The sequence below is a fragment of the Coregonus lavaretus genome (genome assembly GCF_964263955.1).
Source record: "Coregonus lavaretus genome assembly, chromosome: 39".
Taxonomy (NCBI): Eukaryota; Metazoa; Chordata; class Actinopteri; order Salmoniformes; family Salmonidae; genus Coregonus; species Coregonus lavaretus.
Window position 1 is genome coordinate 7,056,345 of NC_140026.1, and position 21,991 is coordinate 7,078,335.

At 41.6% G+C, this 21,991-nt stretch overlaps 1 protein-coding gene across 1 annotated transcript in view; it reads right to left on the reverse strand.

Annotated features, from left to right (window-relative positions):
- LOC311112674 (IgGFc-binding protein-like) overlaps positions 1-21,378 on the reverse strand; it is a gene marked incomplete at both ends in the record, with an annotated part of 63,582 nt that extends 42,204 nt beyond the window's left edge. The window contains 28 exons of the mRNA XM_084155808.1: positions 443-636; positions 874-957; positions 1,156-1,294; positions 1,470-1,669; positions 2,097-2,238; positions 2,530-2,668; positions 2,917-3,045; positions 3,464-3,612; positions 6,096-6,340; positions 7,047-7,176; positions 9,286-9,476; positions 9,744-9,827; positions 10,026-10,164; positions 10,338-10,537; positions 10,965-11,106; positions 11,398-11,536; positions 11,787-11,915; positions 12,378-12,526; positions 15,021-15,265; positions 15,972-16,101; positions 18,211-18,401; positions 18,669-18,752; positions 18,951-19,089; positions 19,266-19,465; positions 19,893-20,034; positions 20,326-20,464; positions 20,739-20,867; positions 21,314-21,378. Coding sequence (XP_084011934.1) covers positions 443-636; positions 874-957; positions 1,156-1,294; positions 1,470-1,669; positions 2,097-2,238; positions 2,530-2,668; positions 2,917-3,045; positions 3,464-3,612; positions 6,096-6,340; positions 7,047-7,176; positions 9,286-9,476; positions 9,744-9,827; positions 10,026-10,164; positions 10,338-10,537; positions 10,965-11,106; positions 11,398-11,536; positions 11,787-11,915; positions 12,378-12,526; positions 15,021-15,265; positions 15,972-16,101; positions 18,211-18,401; positions 18,669-18,752; positions 18,951-19,089; positions 19,266-19,465; positions 19,893-20,034; positions 20,326-20,464; positions 20,739-20,867; positions 21,314-21,378 — 4,188 coding nt within the window. The remainder of the gene's footprint in view (positions 1-442; positions 637-873; positions 958-1,155; positions 1,295-1,469; positions 1,670-2,096; positions 2,239-2,529; positions 2,669-2,916; positions 3,046-3,463; positions 3,613-6,095; positions 6,341-7,046; positions 7,177-9,285; positions 9,477-9,743; positions 9,828-10,025; positions 10,165-10,337; positions 10,538-10,964; positions 11,107-11,397; positions 11,537-11,786; positions 11,916-12,377; positions 12,527-15,020; positions 15,266-15,971; positions 16,102-18,210; positions 18,402-18,668; positions 18,753-18,950; positions 19,090-19,265; positions 19,466-19,892; positions 20,035-20,325; positions 20,465-20,738; positions 20,868-21,313) is intronic.
- Positions 21,379-21,991: the final 613 nt, after the last annotated feature.

Below are 21,991 nucleotides of genomic sequence, written 5' to 3' on the forward strand. Positions count from 1 at the left end.
CCAAAACATTCAAGGGCCATTTTCTCAAAAGTGGGGTTACAAGTTTATCAACTTTCAAAGCAGAATTACTTTCGCATTGTTCCTGAACTGCAGTGTATGATATACCATTTTCTAGCTCTGAGCCTCTATTTTCAACCAATGTAAAAAAATACAATTTACAATTTTGCAACATAAGACCGAATCGAGAAGAATGGTCACATTGGTGATGTGCTGACCTGATCAACATCAATTTCCATGTGAGTGGACATTATGGACAGTAAAAGTAGTGTATCATATGATATCGTATGTTATTGTGTATCACATCGTATATAGTATATCATATATCGTATGGTATTCCGTATGGTATATCACATATAATATTGTATATCACATTGAATTGTGTCATATTCTATCATATTGTACATTCTTAACCACAGACTAACAATCCCAGATGGTCTCGTACCTCATAGTAGTCACCTCCCTCCAGACAGCCACAGGTTTCTATGGGGACACAGCGTCTGCCTTTGAACACGAAGCCTGGCTTACAGAAACACGCACTGATACAGGAGCCAGTGCAGTTGGTGGAGGGTTCCTTACAGCTGGGGATGCAGGCTGGGCCACACTCTATGTACTCAGCATTGGGAGGGCACGTCACTATTGGGGGAGAGATGGAGAGGAGAATGGGGTGGGGGGGGGGGGAGAGGAGAATGGGTTGGGGGGAGAGAGGGAGGGAGAAAGGCAAAGAAGAGAGGATAAGGGGGTGGGGTGGAAAGGAGACAAGGGGTTCATATCAGGAATTATTAGGTAACCAATTCATCGATTTGTGCGAATACAGAAATTGGATTCTGAATCTGATCGTGAGAATGAGAACAGGTGATTGTCTGTTAATCTCACCTGGAGGTTTTGGAGTAGTAGGCTTGGGAGTAGTTGGTTTAGGTGTAGTTGGTTTGGGAGTAGTTGGTTTGACTGTAGTTGGGGCTGAGGGATAGAGGGAGACATCATGAGATATAAGAGAGAGAGACATTATAGCCTAGTCTCAGATCAGTTTGTGCTGTCTGGTCAACTCATATGATCACAGCCTGGTAACCTAACCTGACTTCCAACACGTCAGACGTCAAAACACCATTTTGAGTATTTGTGGGTGTTTGTACAGACTGTTTATGTAAGGGGACTTACTTGTAGGGTAGCAGTCCAGCTCTCCACCCTGGACCTTACACTCGTGCATTGGAGGGCAATCAGAGGGACTGCAGGTGACGAAGGGAGCGTTACAGTAACATTTCATCTGACAGTCCTCCACGTACCACTCCTCACCAGGCTGGAGGGAGAGAGGGGGGAGAGGGAGGGAAGGAGGGAGGGGGAGAGATGGAGGGAGAGACAATAGTTAATCAGTGATTGGTTGCTGGTTGGTTATATACACGTCACACACACACACACACACTATGTCCATCACTTGACACACACACATAAACACACAAACACAACACACTCACCTCGTAGTACTGTCCGTTGGTGTGTTTGCAGCCACAGGAGTTCTCTTTGACACACTTCCCGGCGCTGAGGATATAACCAGGGTCACACACACAACCCTCTGAACAGGGAGCATCACACCCCGTGGGAGGTCTGGAGGCACAGGTGGGCTGACAAGGGGCGGCACAGGGCACGTACTGACTGTTGGGGGGGCATGTCAGAGCTGGAGAGAAGGAGGGAAGAGGAGACATTAGGAGATAGGTCTACTTTAAAACATGACTGTCGCTTAGTAATGAATTTGTTGATTATACGGAATAGTACTGTTTGAGTGGATTGTTTGGTCTTTGACGTGCTAATAGCAGCAGGGTCTTTGGTGAGTGAATGAATGATTATTATATTAATCACTACAATTTCCATCTTCATCATCAATATCCGTCTCTTCCTTGTTATTATCATGTATAACATGTATCTGTTCCAGGGTTGGGGTCAATTCCACTGCAATTCCAGTCCATTCAGGAAGTACATCGAAATACCAATTTCCATTATCTTTCATGCTTTTTAGTGAGGAATATTTGGAATGAGAATTTGGTTTATTTTCTGAAATGACTGGAATTTAAATGGAATTGACCCCAACACTGATCAATACTCACGGCAGAAAGTGCTGTTCCTCCAGGTTCCGATGGTGACTCCTCGGTCCTGACACTCGTTGACGTAGGACTCGATGGACTCACACAGAATGGGTTGAGCACCATCCAGCTCGCACAGGTCAAACAGACAGTCCTGGAAGAAACTCTGAAATAGACACACATAAAGGTACACGCGTCATCGATTTGCTCACAAAGCTTGGAGGTTTTGGTTACTTACGTGCAAAAATAAAGTTCATTGAATTAAATTGTATAAAACGTATTTAAACATTCCTAAACTAAATGTGTCTATACATTTGCAAAATGTCTTTCTTGGGAGTGAGATTTCACACATTAAACAAACTTTCTTTTATCGTAAAGAACCTATACACCATACATTACAGTAATTACACACATTGGGGTAAGACGCTATATACCACACATTACGGTAGTTACTCACATTGGGGTTGACCTTGGGGTGACAGACAGCGAACGGTCCGTTCTTGTCCAGTAGCATGCCGCAGTAGCCAGAGCTCTCATACCTGTCCAGTTCATCATCAGTACAGCCTGGGACGGTGGTGTTGGGCTTCTTGTTACAACTGGAGTGAGAGACAGAGTGAATCAGTTGTGTGTGAGTGCCTGTGTGTGTGTAGTTGCTATATGTGAGTGCCTGTGTGTGTGTGTGTGTGTGTGTGTGTCTGTGTCTGTGTCCGTGTGTGTGTGTGTGTGTGTGTGTGTGTGTGTTTGTGTGTGTGTGTGTGTGTGTGTGTGTGTGTGTGTGTGTGTGTGTGTGTGTGTGTGTGTGTGTGTGTGTGTGTGTGTGTGTTTAAATGGTGGCAAGACTAACTTGGGATCTGTGACCCAGCTGTGTCCAAAGTCATTGGGGTTGGTGGTCAGAGAACCGTCTGGTTTCCTGAAGTCATCTTTGGAGTTTCCATTGTAGTCTCCACACAGTCCACACAGCTTGTCTTTATAGCTGAATACAGAGGAGAAAATTGGCCTATGAGTCAAGGATTTTCTCAAGCATTGTAATGACAACTTTATAAAATAAAAATATTACAATGTGAGAAGTTTCTATTTGGTTAATATGTTTTGTGTTGTGTTATTATAGCTATTTTTAGGGTATATCATGTCGGGGTCACCAAAACTGTAATAGGGAAACCAAGCTACATAGACCCCATTTTTGGTCTCTCTCTCTCTCTCTCTCTCTCTCTCTCTCTCTCTCTCTCTCTCTCTCTCTCTCTCTCTCTCTCTCTCTCTCTCTCTCTCTCTCTCTCTCTCTCTCTGTCTCTGTCTCTCTCTGTCTCTCTCTCTCTCTAGCTCAGTGTGTGTGTTCTCTTCAGTGGTTGTATATTCTTTTTCTTCAGTGTGTATGTGAAGCAGTTTTGACTCACTCCTTGATGACTTTGATGTCCATGTAGTGGTTTCCGTCATATCGTACGGTCACACCAAAGTCCATGGCTACAGTGTAGTGTTTACCAGACTTCAAAACAGACACGCCTGTAGCTGGTGTCAGTGGGATGTTCACATTGGTACCATTCAACTAGGAGGAGAAGAGGACACAGACATGGGTTAGTGAGGGGCATGCTTTTTATCTTTCCTATTTTTAAGCTGTCCAGTATCTGTGTTTTGCATGAATTTTATGTATAATGAACAAAGAATTTAACGCAACATGCAACAATTTCTAAGATTTTACTGAATTTTAGTTCAAATAAGGAAATTAGTCAATTGAAATTTTTTTTTTGGCCCTAATCAATGGATTTCACATGACTGGGCAGGGGCGCAGCCATGGGTGGGCCTGGGAGGGCATAGGCCCATCCACTTGGCAGCTAGGTAAACCCACTGGGGAGCCAGTGCCAGCCAATGAGTTTGTCCCTACAAAGGGGTTTTACTATAGACAGAAATACTCCTGAGCACACCCCATCCCCCCTCTGACGATCCCGCAGGTGAAGAAGCCAGATGTGGAGGTCCTGGGTTGGTGTGGTTACACATGGTTTGCGTTTGTGAGGCCGGTTGGACGTACCACCAAATTCTCTAAAACGACGTTGGAGGTGGCTTATGGTAGAGAAATGAACATTCAGTTCTCTGGAAACAGCTCTGGTGGGCACTCCAGCAGTCAGCATGACAATTGCACGCTCCATAAAGACTTGAGACACCTCTGGCATTGTGTTATTTGACAAAACTGCATATTTTAGAGTGGCCTTTTATTGTCCCCAGCACAAGGTACACCTGTGTAATGATCATGCTGTTTAATCCGCTTCTTGAAATACCACACCTGTCATGTGAATGCATTATCTTGACAAAGGATGAAATGCTCACTAACAGGGATGTACACACATTTGTGCATAACAATTCATATAAATAAGCTTTTTGTGCGCATGGAACATTTCTGGGATCATATATTTCATCTCATTAAAAATGGGAGCAGCACTTTACATGTTTCCTTTATATTTTTGTTCAATATATTTAATGCTGCTCAGGAATTTCCCTTTGGTGACAATAAAGATTTATTCAATAGAATGACAAACTGTTCTTGACTGTTTTTGACTGTTCTTTATTTTTAATTTTTTTATTTCTTATTTTTTATTTTTTATTTTTTGGGGGGGGAATGGATCAGCTTAATATTGCAGATAGATTGTATCTTCTATGAATGTAATTGTCTGCATCACTTCCAATCCCCCATGTTTATTTAAATGTTTTATATATATACTCCCCTTTATTACTTTTCAACCCCGCCATCCTTTCCCTACTTGGAGTAAATTAGTGAACAACAATGCCCAGGCCTCTACTTCCGGTCTATACTTACTATCTACACCTTATGGACAGAGTTAATTTTACAATAATTCTATTATATATATATATATATATATATATATTATTTTTTTTTTGCTCCTGATCTTCTTCTACTCTCAACCTCTCCGATCATTTTCATGGTGTCCATCCGGTTTGCTTCTATATGCCATATCTTTCTAACTGTGCTCCTTCCCAAAAGCTCCCAACATACAACCTATATACTTATTATGGACACAGTATGCTTACATTATTAGCTATCTTTGTTATTATTTGTTGTTATTTGTTACTAGTCCCATCCTTCAACTCTATTCAATACCTCCCATCTATCTCTTAACACCATCCATATAGGATTTCTATTTGCCATATATATTTCGACCGTAATGTGATGTTTTACAAAAATTCTGAACCTTTCTATTCTCATTGCTTCTACAGATTGTGAATTAAAAATAAACATTTTTGCTAAAAGTATTATTATATTATTGATTGATTGACTATGACTTTTCAGATCACCCAGTAATGCTATCTGCAAGGTTAGTTCCAGGTAAATATTGCAATCCTTTAGCCATTCCTGGACCTGTGTCCAAAAACAAGCTACAAATGGACAGAACCAAAACAAATGATCTAATGATTCTGTCTCTTCACAGCAAAACCTGCAGAGCTGGGAAGATTGTATCCCCCATATAAATAACATTCTATTGGTAGCAAGAATTTTATATAATAATTTAAATTGAAAGATTCTAATTTTTGAATCCGGTGTCGTTTTGCGTGTCAGTTCATAAACACTATGCCATGGGATCGGTACGTCAAAGATCTCTTCCCAACTATTTTGCAATCTATATGGGACGGCTGTCAATCCTTTGGTCCTTAAGTGAAACTGATATACTTTTCTATTTATCACAGTTTTCGTTAACCAATTATGTTCTTTAATGCAAGGCCGACAGACAAGTTCCTTACTTTCTCCCCCTTCCACTTTCCTCTTCCACTTTTGCGGTAAGGCTGCAATTATTTGGTTGTAATTTTGGGTAGAGCAGACATTTCCATATGTTTTTGACTGTGTATGTTACTTTACATCGGCTCTGCATTTTATCAGTATTTGTTTCCATTGTTATGTTTTTAAACATTTTCAAATGTCATTCTTATCTATCTCCATCTCTCTCTCTCTCTCTCTCTCTCTCTCTCTCTCTCTCTCTCTACCCCCAACCCCATCCCTCCATCAATCCCTCTCGTTCTCACCTGCACTGTGCCTCCCTTCAGGATGGAGATCTTCACGCTGCGCACATACACATGCACAGCCTTCAGGTAGGAGATGGTTGGTTTGTTGAAGCGGTTTTCATTGTCGGCATGCACCTCGTAGTGAGGCACTGACGTGTGGTTACAGGGCTCTGACATCAGGTAGCTGCAGTTCCCCATGAAGTTGTACTTCTTCTTGTCGAAGGTGGTGTAGTGAGGGTCGCTAGATGCTACACAGGTAGAGGTGGCTGGGGGGAATAGTGATATAAAGTTGTGAGTGAGATTAGTAATTGGCTGGTGGAAAGAATACTGACTCAGTGTTCACATAGTTTGGGTTAGTTTTTTCACCAAGTGATGCCTGACATGATGTAAATAGTGTTCTCCAAGCCACACATAATACATGTTTACTGTATATATGGCTGTCTGTTTGCATAGCTAGGAATCAAACTCTAGGAACGATCCACTTTACTGTAAGTTGGATATTTCCAAGGGTTTCACGATGGTACTCCTTAACAATATAATTGATTCTAAGAACCTTTCATCTTTATACAAGTTATTATAAGTTACCTAATACAAGTTATGATAAGTGAGCTAATTCAAGTTAAGATAACTGAGCTAATACAAGTTATTATAACACAGTTAATATAAGTTATGATAACTTAGCTAATACAATAACTGAGCTAATACAACTTATGATATCTGAGGTAATAGAAGTTATGATAACTCAGCTAATACAAGTTATGATAACACAGCTAATACAAGGTATGATAACTGAGCTAATACAAATTACGACAACTCAGCTAATACAAGTTATGATAACTGAGCTTTTACAAGTTATGATAACTGAGCTAATACAAGTTATGATAACTGATCTATTACAAGTTATAATAACTGGGCTAATACAAGTTATGATAACTCAGCTAATACAAGTCATTATAACTCAGATAACAGTACCTTTAGGATAGCATGCACCGTTGCGGCACTCCTCCGTGGGAGAGCAGGAGTTGTCCACACAGTCCAGGGTGTAGTTTCCGGCACAACGACACAGCTTGGAGCAGCCGTCACCAAAGATGATCTCTCCTGGCTAAAAGGACAGAGACAGGGAGAGAGGAATTATTAACATGTTGTTAGATAATATACTTTTTTTTGTTTATTTGTGCATTCTGTGAATGTATGTGTGTGTTCCTTGCGTCGTTGGTCCTTTTTAAAGGATATTTGTGACTCGTTTCAGGAAACTAGGCCTATGTCGCCCATCACTACTTCACAGGAGAGGCATGTTTTTTTGTAATCAAAATGCATTCTTTGGCAGAAATGCCTTCTGGAACAGGTGAACTTTCATGTGCCTTAAAAACAAACGTATATGCTATCTCTTAAAACATATAAAATTGTGAAATTACAAGCCTAGTTGGTTTAGCCACGACAAAGACAGGAACTTTTCCACTACCCATGATTGGCTGCGATAATGGATGGGCTGGACATGCCGAGAGATGAGTTTGGATTTGTCTGCCATTTAGCACACTTCTGTCTATAACGAGCTATTTAGTATGTGTAGGTAATCCTTTCTAAAGTGGCTTAGTTGAAAGATATCCCGAAGAACTGCACAAGTGTTGCTCTCCAATTTCTGGAGGACCGAGTTTAAAAAACAGTGGAATGCCCTGTGGAAGCAGAGTATGATAGCTAAGGAGATGGAGAAAATTCTGGCGTTTGATTGCAAATGCGGAGGGAGTCGAAAAGAGAACACAAAAGGCTGTTGTATAAAACACCTTTCTGGATTACATCTTCAAACTAAGGGCAACCATGGCATCCGTGACAGAGAGGGAAAAGTGTTCATCCATGTAAGAAAGTCTAGCTATTTACATTTTCAGATATTATACATTTCTAATTTTGGCAGAAAGTCATTTTCATTGCAAGTTAAAGCTAATGTTATCTAGCTAACATTAGCTGGCTGGCTGGCTGGCTTGCTCGCTAGCTAACGTTGCATGTTTGATTTGTGTAGTAATGTTATTCGTATCTCAGAGGCATTTGCATTGCTAGTTATGGCCTAATGTTAGCTCGCTATCTAACATTGAACCTAGCTAGTTGGTTAGCTTTAGCTAACTGTAGATTCACGCAGGGTAGTAATGTTAAGAGTTGGGATTATGGTTTGTTGTTTAACTAGCTAGCTAGCTACATGACTAAACAAAAGACTCCACTATGCAAGTAACCTTTTCACTGTACCGTTTACACCTTCTAACAAGCTAGAAACTAACCAAAAACATAGTTTAGAAAGTTGCTTTTAGTTGCCTGGTTTGCTAGATTGACATATACTAAATTCATTTTTAAACTGATGTGTTTATTTACATTTACATTTACATTTACGTCATTTAACAGACGGTCTTATCCAGAGCGACTTACAAATTGGTGCATTCACCTTATAGCCAGTGGGATATTGCTGTTAAAATGCACCAGTTATGCTATTTTGGACCCCCAGGTTGCTGATGTCATGCAGACTTTCATTTTTGGTTCATACTTTTTCATAACAACAACGACAATAGAATGTTCATGATGTCATTGCGACAACTGTATACAGACATGTTGATAGAAGTAGTATAAACCAGCCTTTAGTCTTGAAATATTTGGTTGTACACTACCGTCCTCACTGTTTAGCACATGGCCTCACAATCCTTAAGGAGATGGGTGGGGCTAAGGCTTAAGAGGGTGTGAACGATGCTGAATGGGTGTACACAAAGAAGAACTCTCCAGTAGGTGTCCCAAAACATTCAAGGGCCATTTTCTCAAAAGTGGGGTTACAAGTTTATCAACTTTCAAAGCAGAATTACTTTCGCATTGTTCCCGAACTGCAGTGTATGATATACCATTTTCTAGCTCTGAGCCTCTATTTTCTACCAATGTAAAAAAAATACAATTTAAAATTTTGCAACATAAGACCGAATCGAGGCGGTTGGTCACATTGGTGATGTGCTTACCTGAGCAACATCAATTTCCATGTGAGTGGACATTCTGGACAGTAAAAGTAGTGTATCATATGATATCGTATGTTATTGTGTATCACATCGTATATAGTGTATCATATATCGTATGGTATTCCGTATGATATATCACATATAATATTGTATATCACATTGTATTGTGTCATATTCTATCATATTGTACATTCTTAACCACAGACTAACAATCCCAGATGGTCTCGTACCTCATAGTAGTCACCTCCCTCCAGACAGCCACAGATTTCTATGGGGACACAGCGTCTGCCTTTGAACACGAAGCCTGGCTTACAGAAACACGCACTGATACAGGAGCCAGTGCAGTTGGTGGAGGGTTCCTTACAGCTGGGGATGCAGGCTGGGCCACACTCTATGTACTCAGCATTGGGAGGGCACGTCACTATTGGGGGAGAGATGGAGAGGAGAATGGGGTGGGGGGGGGGGAGGAGAATGGGTTGGGGGGAGAGAGGGAGAGGAGGATTGGGTGGGGGGGAGAGAGGGAGGGAGAAAGGCAAAGAAGAGAGGATAAGGGGGTGCGGTGGAAGGGAGACAAGGGGTTAATATCAGGAATTATTAGGTAACCAATTCATCGATTTGTGCGAATACAGAAATTGGATTCTGAATCTGATCGTGAGAATGAGAACAGGTGATTGTCTGTTAATCTCACCTGGAGGTTTTGGAGTAGTAGGCTTGGGAGTAGTTGGTTTAGGTGTAGTTGGTTTGGGAGTAGTTGGTTTGACTGTAGTTGGGGCTGAGGGATAGAGGGAGACATCATGAGATATAAGATAGAGAGACATTATAGCCTAGTCTCAGAACAGTTTGTGCTGTCTGGTCAACTCATATGATCACAGCCTGGTAACCTACCCTGACTTCCAACACGTCAGACGTCAAAACACCATTTTGAGTATTTGTGGGTGTTTGTACAGACTGTTTATGTAAGGGGACTTACTTGTAGGGTAGCAGTCCAGCTCTCCACCCTGGACCTTACACTCGTGCATTGGAGGGCAATCAGAGGGACTGCAGGTGACGAAGGGAGCGTTACAGTAACATTTCATCTGACAGTCCTCCACGTACCACTCCTCACCAGGCTGGAGGGAGAGAGGGGGGAGAGGGAGGGAAGGAGGGAAGGGGAGAGATGGAGGGAGAGACAATAGTTAATCAGTGATTGGTTGCTGGTTGGTTACATACACGTCACACACACACACACACTATGTCCATCACTTGACACACACACATAAACACACAAACACAACACACTCACCTCGTAGTACTGTCCGTTGGTGTGTTTGCAGCCACAGGAGTTCTCTTTGACACACTTCCCGGCGCTGAGGATATAACCAGGGTCACACACACAACCCTCTGAACAGGGAGCATCACACCCCGTGGGAGGTCTGGAGGCACAGGTGGGCTGACAAGGGGCGGCACAGGGCACGTACTGACTGTTGGGGGGGCATGTCAGAGCTGGAGAGAAGGAGGGAAGAGGAGACATTAGGAGATAGGTCTACTTTAAAACATGACTGTCGCTTAGTAATGAATTTGTTGATTATACGGAATAGTACTGTTTGAGTGGATTGTTTGGTCTTTGACGTGCTAATAGCAGCAGGGTCTTTGGTGAGTGAATGAATGATTATTATATTAATCACTACAATTTCCATCTTCATCATCAATATCCGTCTCTTCCTTGTTATTATCATGTATAACATGTATCTGTTCCAGGGTTGGGGTCAATTCCACTGCAATTCCAGTCCATTCAGGAAGTACATCGAAATACCAATTTCCATTATCTTTCATGCTTTTTAGTGAGGAATATTTGGAATGAGAATTTGGTTTATTTTCTGAAATGACTGGAATTTAAATGGAATTGACCCCAACACTGATCAATACTCACGGCAGAAAGTGCTGTTCCTCCAGGTTCCGATGGTGACTCCTCGGTCCTGACACTCGTTGACGTAGGACTCGATGGACTCACACAGAATGGGTTGAGCACCATCCAGCTCGCACAGGTCAAACAGACAGTCCTGGAAGAAACTCTGAAATAGACACACATAAAGGTACACGCGTCATCGATTTGCTCACAAAGCTTCGAGGTTTTGGTTACTTACGTGCAAAAATAAAGTTCATTGAATTAAATTGTATAAAACGTATTTAAACATTCCTAAACTAAATGTGTCTATACATTTGCAAAATGTCTTTCTTGGGAGTGAGATTTCACACATTAAACAAACTTTCTTTTATCGTAAAGAACCTATACACCATACATTACAGTAATTACACACATTGGGGTAAGACGCTATATACCACACATTACGGTAGTTACTCACATTGGGGTTGACCTTGGGGTGACAGACAGCGAACGGTCCGTTCTTGTCCAGTAGCATGCCGCAGTAGCCAGAGCTCTCATACCTGTCCAGTTCATCATCAGTACAGCCTGGGACGGTGGTGTTGGGCTTCTTGTTACAACTGGAGTGAGAGACAGAGTGAATCAGTTGTGTGTGAGTGCCTGTGTGTGTGTAGTTGCTATATGTGAGTGCCTGTGTGTGTGTGTGTGTGTGTGTGTGTCTGTGTCTGTGTCCGTGTGTGTGTGTGTGTGTGTGTGTGTGTGTGTGTGTGTGTGTGTGTGTGTGTGTGTGTGTGTGTGTGTGTGTGTGTGTGTGTGTGTGTGTGTGTGTGTGTGTGTGTGTGTGTGTGTGTAAATGGTGGCAAGACTAACTTGGGATCTGTGACCCAGCTGTGTCCAAAGTCATTGGGGTTGGTGGTCAGAGAACCGTCTGGTTTCCTGAAGTCATCTTTGGAGTTTCCATTGTAGTCTCCACACAGTCCACACAGCTTGTCTTTATAGCTGAATACAGAGGAGAAAATTGGCCTATGAGTCAAGGATTTTCTCAAGCATTGTAATGACAACTTTATAAAATAAAAATATTACAATGTGAGAAGTTTCTATTTGGTTAATATGTTTTGTGTTGTGTTATTATAGCTATTTTTAGGGTATATCATGTCGGGGTCACCAAAACTGTAATAGGGAAACCAAGCTGCATAGACCCCATTTTTGGTCTCTCTCTCTCTCTCTCTCTCTCTCTCTCTCTCTCTCTCTCTCTCTCTCTCTCTCTCTCTCTCTCTCTCTCTCTCTCTCTCTCTCTCTCTCTCTCTCTCTCTCTCTCTCTCTCTCTCTCTCTCTCTCTCTCTCTCTCTCTCTGTCTCTGTCTCTCTCTGTCTCTCTCTCTCTCTAGCTCAGTGTGTGTGTTCTCTTCAGTGGTTGTATATTCTTTTTCTTCAGTGTGTATGTGAAGCAGTTTTGACTCACTCCTTGATGACTTTGATGTCCATGTAGTGGTTTCCGTCATATCGTACGGTCACACCAAAGTCCATGGCTACAGTGTAGTGTTTACCAGACTTCAAAATAGACACACCTGTAGCTGGTGTCAGTGGGATGTTCACATTGGTACCATTCAACTAGGAGGAGAAGAGGACACAGACATGGGTTAGTGAGGGGCATGCTTTTTATCTTTCCTATTTTTAAGCTGTCCAGTATCTGTGTTTTGCATGAATTTTATGTATAATGAACAAAGAATTTAACGCAACATGCAACAATTTCTAAGATTTTACTGAATTTTAGTTCAAATAAGGAAATCAGTCAATTGAAAAAAAAATTAGGCCCTAATCAATGGATTTCACATGACTGGGCAGGGGCGCAGCCATGGGTGGGCCTGGGAGGGCATAGGCCCATCCACTTGGCCGCTAGGTAAACCCACTGGGGAGCCAGTCCCAGCCAATGAGTTTGTCCCTACAAAGGGGTTTTACTATAGACAGAAATACTCCTGAGCACACCCCATCCCCCCTCTGACGATCCCGCAGGTGAAGAAGCCAGATGTGGAGGTCCTGGGTTGGTGTGGTTACACATGGTTTGCGTTTGTGAGGCCGGTTGGACGTACCACCAAATTCTCTAAAACGACGTTGGAGGTGGCTTATGGTAGAGAAATGAACATTCAGTTCTCTGGAAACAGCTCTGGTGGGCACTCCAGCAGTCAGCATGACAATTGCACGCTCCATAAAGACTTGAGACACCTCTGGCATTGTGTTATTTGACAAAACTGCATATTGTAGAGTGGCCTTTTATTGTCCCCAGCACAAGGTACACCTGTGTAATGATCATGCTGTTTAATCCGCTTCTTGAAATACCACACCTGTCATGTGAATGCATTATCTTGACAAAGGATGAAATGCTCACTAACAGGGATGTACACACATTTGTGCATAACAATTCATATAAATAAGCTTTTTGTGCGCATGGAACATTTCTGGGATCATATATTTCATCTCATTAAAAATGGGAGCAGCACTTTACGTGTTTCCTTTATATTTTTGTTCAATATATTTAATGCTGCTCAGGAATTTCCCTTTGGTGACAATAAAGATTTATTCAATAGAATGACAAACTGTTCTTGACTGTTTTTGACTGTTCTTTATTTTTAATTTTTTAATTTCTTATTTTTTATTTTTTATTTTTTTGGGGGGGGAATGGATCAGCTTAATATTGCAGATAGATTGTATCTTCTATGAATGTAATTGTCTGCATCACTTCCAATCCCCCATGTTTATTTAAATGTTTTATATATATACTCCCCTTTATTACTTTTCAACCCCGCCATCCTTTCCCTACTTGGAGTAAATTAGTGAACAACAATGCCCAGGCCTCTACTTCCGGACTATACTTACTATCTACACCTTATGGACAGAGTTAATTTTACAATAATTCTATTATATATATATATATATTTTTTATTTTTATTTTTTTTTGCTCCTGATCTTCTTCTACTCTCAACCTCTCCGATCATTTTCATGGTGTCCATCCGGTTTGCTTCTATATGCCATATCTTTCTAACTGTGCTCCTTCCCAAAAGCTCCCAACATACAACCTATATACTTATTATGGACACAGTATGCTTACATTATTAGCTATCTTTGTTATTATTTGTTGTTATTTGTTACTAGTCCCATCCTTCAACTCTATTCAATACCTCCCATCTATCTCTTAACACCATCCATATAGGATTTCTATTTGCCATATATATTTCGACCGTAATGTGATGTTTTACAAAAATTCTGAACCTTTCTATTCTCATTGCTTCTACAGATTGTGAATTAAAAATAAACATTTTTGCTAAAAGTATTATTATATTATTGATTGATTGACTATGACTTTTCAGATCACCCAGTAATGCTATCTGCAAGGTTAGTTCCAGGTAAATATTGCAATCCTTTAGCCATTCCTGGACCTGTGTCCAAAAACAAGCTACAAATGGACAGAACCAAAACAAATGATCTAATGATTCTGTCTCTTCACAGCAAAACCTGCAGAGCTGGGAAGATTGTATCCCCCATATAAATAACATTCTATTGGTAGCAAGAATTTTATATAATAATTTAAATTGAAAGATTCTAATTTTTGAATCCGGTGTCGTTTTGCGTGTCAGTTCATAAACACTATGCCATGGGATCGGTACGTCAAAGATCTCTTCCCAACTATTTTGCAATCTATATGGGACGGCTGTCAATCCTTTGGTCCTTAAGTGAAACTGATATACTTTTCTATTTATCACAGTTTTCGTTAACCAATTATGTTCTTTAATGCAAGGCCGACAGACAAGTTCCTTACTTTCTCCCCCTTCCACTTTCCTCTTCCACTTTTGCGGTAAGGCTGCAATTATTTGGTTGTAATTTTGGGTAGAGCAGACATTTCCATATGTTTTTGACTGTGTATGTTACTTTACATCGGCTCTGCATTTTATCAGTATTTGTTTCCATTGTTATGTTTTTAAACATTTTCAAATGTCATTCTTATCTATCTCCATCTCTCTCTCTCTCTCTCTCTCTCTCTCTCTCTCTCTCTCTCTCTCTCTCTCTCTACCCCCAACCCCATCCCTCCATCAATCCCTCTCGTTCTCACCTGCACTGTGCCTCCCTTCAGGATGGAGATCTTCACGCTGCGCACATACACATGCACAGCCTTCAGGTAGGAGATGGTTGGTTTGTTGAAGCGGTTTTCATTGTCGGCATGCACCTCGTAGTGAGGCACTGACGTGTGGTTACAGGGCTCTGACATCAGGTAGCTGCAGTTCCCCATGAAGTTGTACTTCTTCTTGTCGAAGGTGGTGTAGTGAGGGTCGCTAGATGCTACACAGGTAGAGGTGGCTGGGGGGAATAGTGATATAAAGTTGTGAGTGAGATTAGTAATTGGCTGGTGGAAAGAATACTGACTCAGTGTTCACATAGTTTGGGTTAGTTTTTTCACCAAGTGATGCCTGACATGATGTAAATAGTGTTCTCCAAGCCACACATAATACATGTTTACTGTATATATGGCTGTCTGTTTGCATAGCTAGGAATCAAACTCTAGGAACGATCCACTTTACTGTAAGTTGGATATTTCCAAGGGTTTCACGATGGTACTCCTTAACAATATAATTGATTCTAAGAACCTTTCATCTTTATACAAGTTATTATAAGTTACCTAATACAAGTTATGATAAGTGAGCTAATTCAAGTTAAGATAACTGAGCTAATACAAGTTATTATAACACAGTTAATATAAGTTATGATAACTTAGCTAATACAATAACTGAGCTAATACAACTTATGATATCTGAGGTAATAGAAGTTATGATAACTCAGCTAATACAAGTTATGATAACACAGCTAATACAAGGTATGATAACTGAGCTAATACAAATTACGACAACTCAGCTAATACAAGTTATGATAACTGAGCTTTTACAAGTTATGATAACTGAGCTAATACAAGTTATGATAACTGATCTATTACAAGTTATAATAACTGGGCTAATACAAGTTATGATAACTCAGCTAATACAAGTCATTATAACTCAGATAACAGTACCTTTAGGATAGCATGCACCGTTGCGGCACTCCTCCGTGGGAGAGCAGGAGTTGTCCACACAGTCCAGGGTGTAGTTTCCGGCACAACGACACAGCTTGGAGCAGCCGTCACCAAAGATGATCTCTCCTGGCTAAAAGGACAGAGACAGGGAGAGAGGAATTATTAACATGTTGTTAGATAATATACTTTTTTTTGTTTATTTGTGCATTCTGTGAATGTATGTGTGTGTTCCTTGCGTCGTTGGTCCTTTTTAAAGGATATTTGTGACTCGTTTCAGGAAACTAGGCCTATGTCGCCCATCACTACTTCACAGGAGAGGCATGTTTTTTTGTAATCAAAATGCATTCTTTGGCAGAAATGCCTTCTGGAACAGGTGAACTTTCATGTGCCTTAAAAACAAACGTATATGCTATCTCTTAAAACATATAAAATTGTGAAATTACAAGCCTAGTTGGTTTAGCCACGACAAAGACAGGAACTTTTCCACTACCCATGATTGGCTGCGATAATGGATGGGCTGGACATGCCGAGAGATGAGTTTGGATTTGTCTGCCATTTAGCACACTTCTGTCTATAACGAGCTATTTAGTATGTGTAGGTAATCCTTTCTAAAGTGGCTTAGTTGAAAGATATCCCGAAGAACTGCACAAGTGTTGCTCTCCAATTTCTGGAGGACCGAGTTTAAAAAACAGTGGAATGCCCTGTGGAAGCAGAGTATGATAGCTAAGGAGATGGAGAAAATTCTGGCGTTTGATTGCAAATGCGGAGGGAGTCGAAAAGAGAACACAAAAGGCTGTTGTATAAAACACCTTTCTGGATTACATCTTCAAACTAAGGGCAACCATGGCATCCGTGACAGAGAGGGAAAAGTGTTCATCCATGTAAGAAAGTCTAGCTATTTACATTTTCAGATATTATACATTTCTAATTTTGGCAGAAAGTCATTTTCATTGCAAGTTAAAGCTAATGTTATCTAGCTAACATTAGCTGGCTGGCTGGCTGGCTTGCTCGCTAGCTAACGTTGCATGTTTGATTTGTGTAGTAATGTTATTCGTATCTCAGAGGCATTTGCATTGCTAGTTATGGCCTAATGTTAGCTCGCTATCTAACATTGAACCTAGCTAGTTGGTTAGCTTTAGCTAACTGTAGATTCACGCAGGGTAGTAATGTTAAGAGTTGGGATTATGGTTTGTTGTTTAACTAGCTAGCTAGCTACATGACTAAACAAAAGACTCCACTATGCAAGTAACCTTTTCACTGTACCGTTTACACCTTCTAACAAGCTAGAAACGAACCAAAAACATAGTTTAGAAAGTTGCTTTTAGTTGCCTGGTTTGCTAGATTGACATATACTAAATTCATTTTTAAACTGATGTGTTTATTTACATTTACATTTACATTTACGTCATTTAACAGACGGTCTTATCCAGAGCGACTTACAAATTGGTGCATTCACCTTATAGCCAGTGGGATATTGCTGTTAAAATGCACCAGTTATGCTATTTTGGACCCCCAGGTTGCTGATGTCATGCAGACTTTCATTTTTGGTTCATACTTTTTCATAACAACAACGACAATAGAATGTTCATGATGTCATTGCGACAACTGTATACAGACATGTTGATAGAAGTAGTATAAACCAGCCTTTAGTCTTGAAATATTTGGTTGTACACTACCGTCCTCACTGTTTAGCACATGGCCTCACAATCCTTAAGGAGATGGGTGGGGCTAAGGCTTAAGAGGGTGTGAACGATGCTGAATGGGTGTACACAAAGAAGAACTCTCCAGTAGGTGTCCCAAAACATTCAAGGGCCATTTTCTCAAAAGTGGGGTTACAAGTTTATCAACTTTCAAAGCAGAATTACTTTCGCATTGTTCCCGAACTGCAGTGTATGATATACCATTTTCTAGCTCTGAGCCTCTATTTTCTACCAATGTAAAAAAAATACAATTTAAAATTTTGCAACATAAGACCGAATCGAGGCGGTTGGTCACATTGGTGATGTGCTTACCTGAGCAACATCAATTTCCATGTGAGTGGACATTCTGGACAGTAAAAGTAGTGTATCATATGATATCGTATGTTATTGTGTATCACATCGTATATAGTGTATCATATATCGTATGGTATTCCGTATGATATATCACATATAATATTGTATATCACATTGTATTGTGTCATATTCTATCATATTGTACATTCTTAACCACAGACTAACAATCCCAGATGGTCTCGTACCTCATAGTAGTCACCTCCCTCCAGACAGCCACAGGTTTCTATGGGGACACAGCGTCTGCCTTTGAACACGAAGCCTGGCTTACAGAAACACGCACTGATACAGGAGCCAGTGCAGTTGGTGGAGGGTTCCTTACAGCTGGGGATGCAGGCTGGGCCACACTCTATGTACTCAGCATTGGGAGGGCACGTCACTATTGGGGGAGAGATGGAGAGGAGAATGGGGTGGGGGGGGGGGAGGAGAATGGGTTGGGGGGAGAGAGGGAGAGGAGGATTGGGTGGGGGGGAGAGAGGGAGGGAGAAAGGCAAAGAAGAGAGGATAAGGGGGTGCGGTGGAAGGGAGACAAGGGGTTAATATCAGGAATTATTAGGTAACCAATTCATCGATTTGTGCGAATACAGAAATTGGATTCTGAATCTGATCGTGAGAATGAGAACAGGTGATTGTCTGTTAATCTCACCTGGAGGTTTTGGAGTAGTAGGCTTGGGAGTAGTTGGTTTAGGTGTAGTTGGTTTGGGAGTAGTTGGTTTGACTGTAGTTGGGGCTGAGGGATAGAGGGAGACATCATGAGATATAAGATAGAGAGACATTATAGCCTAGTCTCAGAACAGTTTGTGCTGTCTGGTCAACTCATATGATCACAGCCTGGTAACCTACCCTGACTTCCAACACGTCAGACGTCAAAACACCATTTTGAGTATTTGTGGGTGTTTGTACAGACTGTTTATGTAAGGGGACTTACTTGTAGGGTAGCAGTCCAGCTCTCCACCCTGGACCTTACACTCGTGCATTGGAGGGCAATCAGAGGGACTGCAGGTGACGAAGGGAGCGTTACAGTAACATTTCATCTGACAGTCCTCCACGTACCACTCCTCACCAGGCTGGAGGGAGAGCAGGAGGGAGGAAGGGAGGGAGGGATGGAGGGGGAGAGATGGAGGGAGAGACAATAGTTAATCAGTGATTGGTTGCTGGTTGGTTACATACACGTCACACACACACACACACTATGTCCATCACTTGACACACACACATAAACACACAAACACAACACACTCACCTCGTAGTACTGTCCGTTGGTGTGTTTGCAGCCACAGGAGTTCTCTTTGACACACTTCCCGGCGCTGAGGATATAACCAGGGTCACACACACAACCCTCTGAACAGGGAGCATCACACCCCGTGGGAGGTCTGGAGGCACAGGTGGGCTGACAAGGGGCGGCACAGGGCACGTACTGACTGTTGGGGGGGCATGTCAGAGCTGGAGAGAAGGAGGGAAGAGGAGACATTAGGAGATAGGTCTACTTTAAAACATGACTGTCGCTTAGTAATGAATTTGTTGATTATACGGAATAGTACTGTTTGAGTGGATTGTTTGGTCTTTGACGTGCTAATAGCAGCAGGGTCTTTGGTGAGTGAATGAATGATTATTATATTAATCACTACAATTTCCATCTTCATCATCAATATCCGTCTCTTCCTTGTTATTATCATGTATAACATGTATCTGTTCCAGGGTTGGGGTCAATTCCACTGCAATTCCAGTCCATTCAGGAAGTACATCGAAATACCAATTTCCATTATCTTTCATGCTTTTTAGTGAGGAATATTTGGAATGAGAATTTGGTTTATTTTCTGAAATGACTGGAATTTAAATGGAATTGACCCCAACACTGATCAATACTCACGGCAGAAAGTGCTGTTCCTCCAGGTTCCGATGGTGACTCCTCGGTCCTGACACTCGTTGACGTAGGACTCGATGGACTCACACAGAATGGGTTGAGCACCATCCAGCTCGCACAGGTCAAACAGACAGTCCTGGAAGAAACTCTGAAATAGACACACATAAAGGTACACGCGTCATCGATTTGCTCACAAAGCTTGGAGGTTTTGGTTACTTACGTGCAAAAATAAAGTTCATTGAATTAAATTGTATAAAACGTATTTAAACATTCCTAAACTAAATGTGTCTATACATTTGCAAAATGTCTTTCTTGGGAGTGAGATTTCACACATTAAACAAACTTTCTTTTATCGTAAAGAACCTATACACCATACATTACAGTAATTACACACATTGGGGTAAGACGCTATATACCACACATTACGGTAGTTACTCACATTGGGGTTGACCTTGGGGTGACAGACAGCGAACGGTCCGTTCTTGTCCAGTAGCATGCCACAGTAGCCAGAGCTCTCATACCTGTCCAGTTCATCATCAGTACAGCCTGGGACGGTGGTGTTGGGCTTCTTGTTACAACTGGAGTGAGAGACAGAGTGAATCAGTTGTGTGTGAGTGCCTGTGTGTGTGTAGTTGCTATATGTGAGTGCCTGTGTGTGTGTGTGTGTGTGTGTGTGTCTGTGTCTGTGTCCGTGTGTGTGTGTGTGTGTGTGTGTGTGTGTGTGTGTGTGTGTGTGTGTGTGTGTGTGTGTGTGTGTGTGTGTGTGTGTGTGTGTGTGTGTGTGTGTGTGTGTGTGTGTGTGTGTGTGTGTGTGTGTGTGTGTGTGTGTGTTTAAATGGTGGCAAGACTAACTTGGGATCTGTGACCCAGCTGTGTCCAAAGTCATTGGGGTTGGTGGTCAGAGAACCGTCTGGTTTCCTGAAGTCATCTTTGGAGTTTCCATTGTAGTCTCCACACAGTCCACACAGCTTGTCTTTATAGCTGAATACAGAGGAGAAAATTGGCCTATGAGTCAAGGATTTTCTCAAGCATTGTAATGACAACTTTATAAAATAAAAATATTACAATGTGAGAAGTTTCTATTTGGTTAATATGTTTTGTGTTGTGTTATTATAGCTATTTTTAGGGTATATCATGTCGGGGTCACCAAAACTGTAATAGGGAAACCAAGCTACATAGACCCCATTTTTGGTCTCTCTCTCTCTCTCTCTCTCTCTCTCTCTCTCTCTCTCTCTCTCTCTCTCTCTCTCTCTCTCTCTCTCTCTCTCTCTCTCTCTCTCTCTCTCTCTCTCTCTCTCTCTCTCTCTCTCTCTCTCTCTGTCTCTGTCTCTCTCTGTCTCTCTCTCTCTCTAGCTCAGTGTGTGTGTTCTCTTCAGTGGTTGTATATTATTTTTCTTCAGTGTGTATGTGAAGCAGTTTTGACTCACTCCTTGATGACTTTGATGTCCATGTAGTGGTTTCCGTCATATCGTACGGTCACACCAAAGTCCATGGCTACAGTGTAGTGTTTACCAGACTTCAAAACAGACACGCCTGTAGCTGGTGTCAGTGGGATGTTCACATTGGTACCATTCAACTAGGAGGAGAAGAGGACACAGACATGGGTTAGTGAGGGGCATGCTTTTTATCTTTCCTATTTTTAAGCTGTCCAGTATCTGTGTTTTGCATGAATTTTATGTATAATGAACAAAGAATTTAACGCAACATGCAACAATTTCTAAGATTTTACTGAATTTTAGTTCAAATAAGGAAATCAGTCAATTGAAAAAAAAAATTAGGCCCTAATCAATGGATTTCACATGACTGGGCAGGGGCGCAGCCATGGGTGGGCCTGGGAGGGCATAGGCCCATCCACTTGGCAGCTAGGTAAACCCACTGGGGAGCCAGTCCCAGCCAATGAGTTTGTCCCTACAAAGGGGTTTTACTATAGACAGAAATACTCCTGAGCACACCCCATCCCCCCTCTGAAGATCCCGCAGGTGAAGAAGCCAGATGTGGAGGTCCTGGGTTGGTGTGGTTACACATGGTTTGCGTTTGTGAGGCCGGTTGGACGTACCACCAAATTCTCTAAAACGACGTTGGAGGTGGCTTATGGTAGAGAAATG